Source organism: Rissa tridactyla, chromosome 5, assembly GCF_028500815.1.
Source record: "Rissa tridactyla isolate bRisTri1 chromosome 5, bRisTri1.patW.cur.20221130, whole genome shotgun sequence".
In the NCBI taxonomy this organism is placed as follows: Eukaryota; Metazoa; Chordata; class Aves; order Charadriiformes; family Laridae; genus Rissa; species Rissa tridactyla.
Genome location: NC_071470.1, coordinates 15,380,179 through 15,381,514, shown reverse-complemented (window position 1 = coordinate 15,381,514; position 1,336 = coordinate 15,380,179). Strand labels below are relative to the sequence as shown.

Sequence of the window (1,336 nt, the reverse complement as noted above, 5' to 3'; positions counted from 1 at the left end):
GCGGAGGCGGCGGCGGCCGCCGGGCCAGGGCCGAGCCCGGCGTCGGCGGCGGCGGCAACGGAGAGACCCAGGACCCAACCGGGCGGGGGAGGGACGGGACAGTGACACCGGACGGCGGAGCAAGGAGCGCCCCGGGGGCGGCGGGGGGGGGGGTGGCGGAGGAGAAGGCGGGGGTGGGGGGATGGAGAAGACACTTTGTCGCTCGGGCTGGCCGTGAAAAGGAGCTTGTAAAATAAAAACCTAAACTCCCCGGGGCGGGCGAGGGCGCGCTGCCCGCCGCCGGGCCGCCACCGGGCGCAAGTCTCCGCGGCCCGACGCCGCCTCCGCGCCCGCGGGGGCCGGCCCCGCCGCCGGGCCGGGGGGCGAGGGGAGCCGGGCGCGGCCCCCCTCGAGGGGGCGCGGGGTCCCTGCCCCGCGGAGCCCGGCGCTGCCCGGGCCCCCTGGTCATCGCTATGGGCGGGCGGCGGGGACTAACGAGCGGGAGGGGCCGGGGCCGGGGCCGCCGCCGCCGCTCAGAACATGCCGCTCTTGACGAGGCTGCCTTTGGTGCCGCCGGGCCGCTGCAGCGAGGAGAGGACGCTGGCGAAGGGGCCGCCTAACGAGTCGGGGATGGAGGTGATGGGCCCGGGCCCCGGCGCCCAGCCCTGCCCCGGCCCCGCCGCCGCCAGCCCGCCGGGCCCCGCCGCTCCTTTACCCGGTTCCCCCCCCGGCCCGCCGGGCCCCGCCGCTCCCTGCCCGGCGGCGGGGCTGGGGCCGCCGCCGCCCCCTCCCCCGCAGCTGGGCGCGGGGTTGGGGTTGGGGCCGGGGCCGCCGGTGCTGTCGGGGTCGGTGCTCTTGGCCTCTTTGCTCTCGTCGTCGCGGGAGGCGTCGGATTTCTTGCCGGCCGCCCCGTTCTTGGCGGCCGCCGCCGCCGCCGCCGCCGCCCGCTCCTGCTTGCGGAACTTGGCGCGGCGGTTCTGGAACCAGACCTGGGGAAGGTGGGGGGAGGCGGGAAGCAGGGGGTGGGCAGCACGGCGGCACCCCTGCCGCCGCCGCCTCCCGCCGAGAGACCCCCTCCCGCTCCGGCCACCGCAACCGTCCCGGAGCCCCGGTCCCCCGTCGCGGTCCCTCCGCGACCACCGCCCCCCACCCCCCCCCATCACCCCATCACCCGCATCCCCCGCATACCTGCACTCTGGCCTCGGTGAGGTCTATTTTGAGCGCCAGCTCCTCCCGGGTGTATATGTCAGGGTAATGAGTCTCTGCGAACACCCTCTCCAGCTCCTTGAGCTGGGCGCTGGTGAACGTGGTTCTGATTCGCCTCTGTTTCCTCTTCTCGTTTAAACCCCCGTGGTCG

The 1,336-nt window shown here is 76.6% G+C and overlaps 1 protein-coding gene across 1 annotated transcript in view; it reads right to left on the bottom strand.

Moving 5' to 3' along the window:
* Nucleotides 1-512: 512 nt before the first annotated feature.
* PHOX2B (paired like homeobox 2B) overlaps nt 513-1,336 on the bottom strand; it is a 2,009-nt gene continuing 1,185 nt past the window's right edge. Inside the window, exons 2-3 of the mRNA XM_054203403.1 lie at nt 1,168-1,336; nt 513-968 (exon numbers count right to left, since the gene is read on the bottom strand). The exon at nt 1,168-1,336 is cut by the window's right edge and continues 19 nt beyond it. Coding sequence (XP_054059378.1) covers nt 513-968; nt 1,168-1,336 — 625 coding nt within the window. The remainder of the gene's footprint in view (nt 969-1,167) is intronic.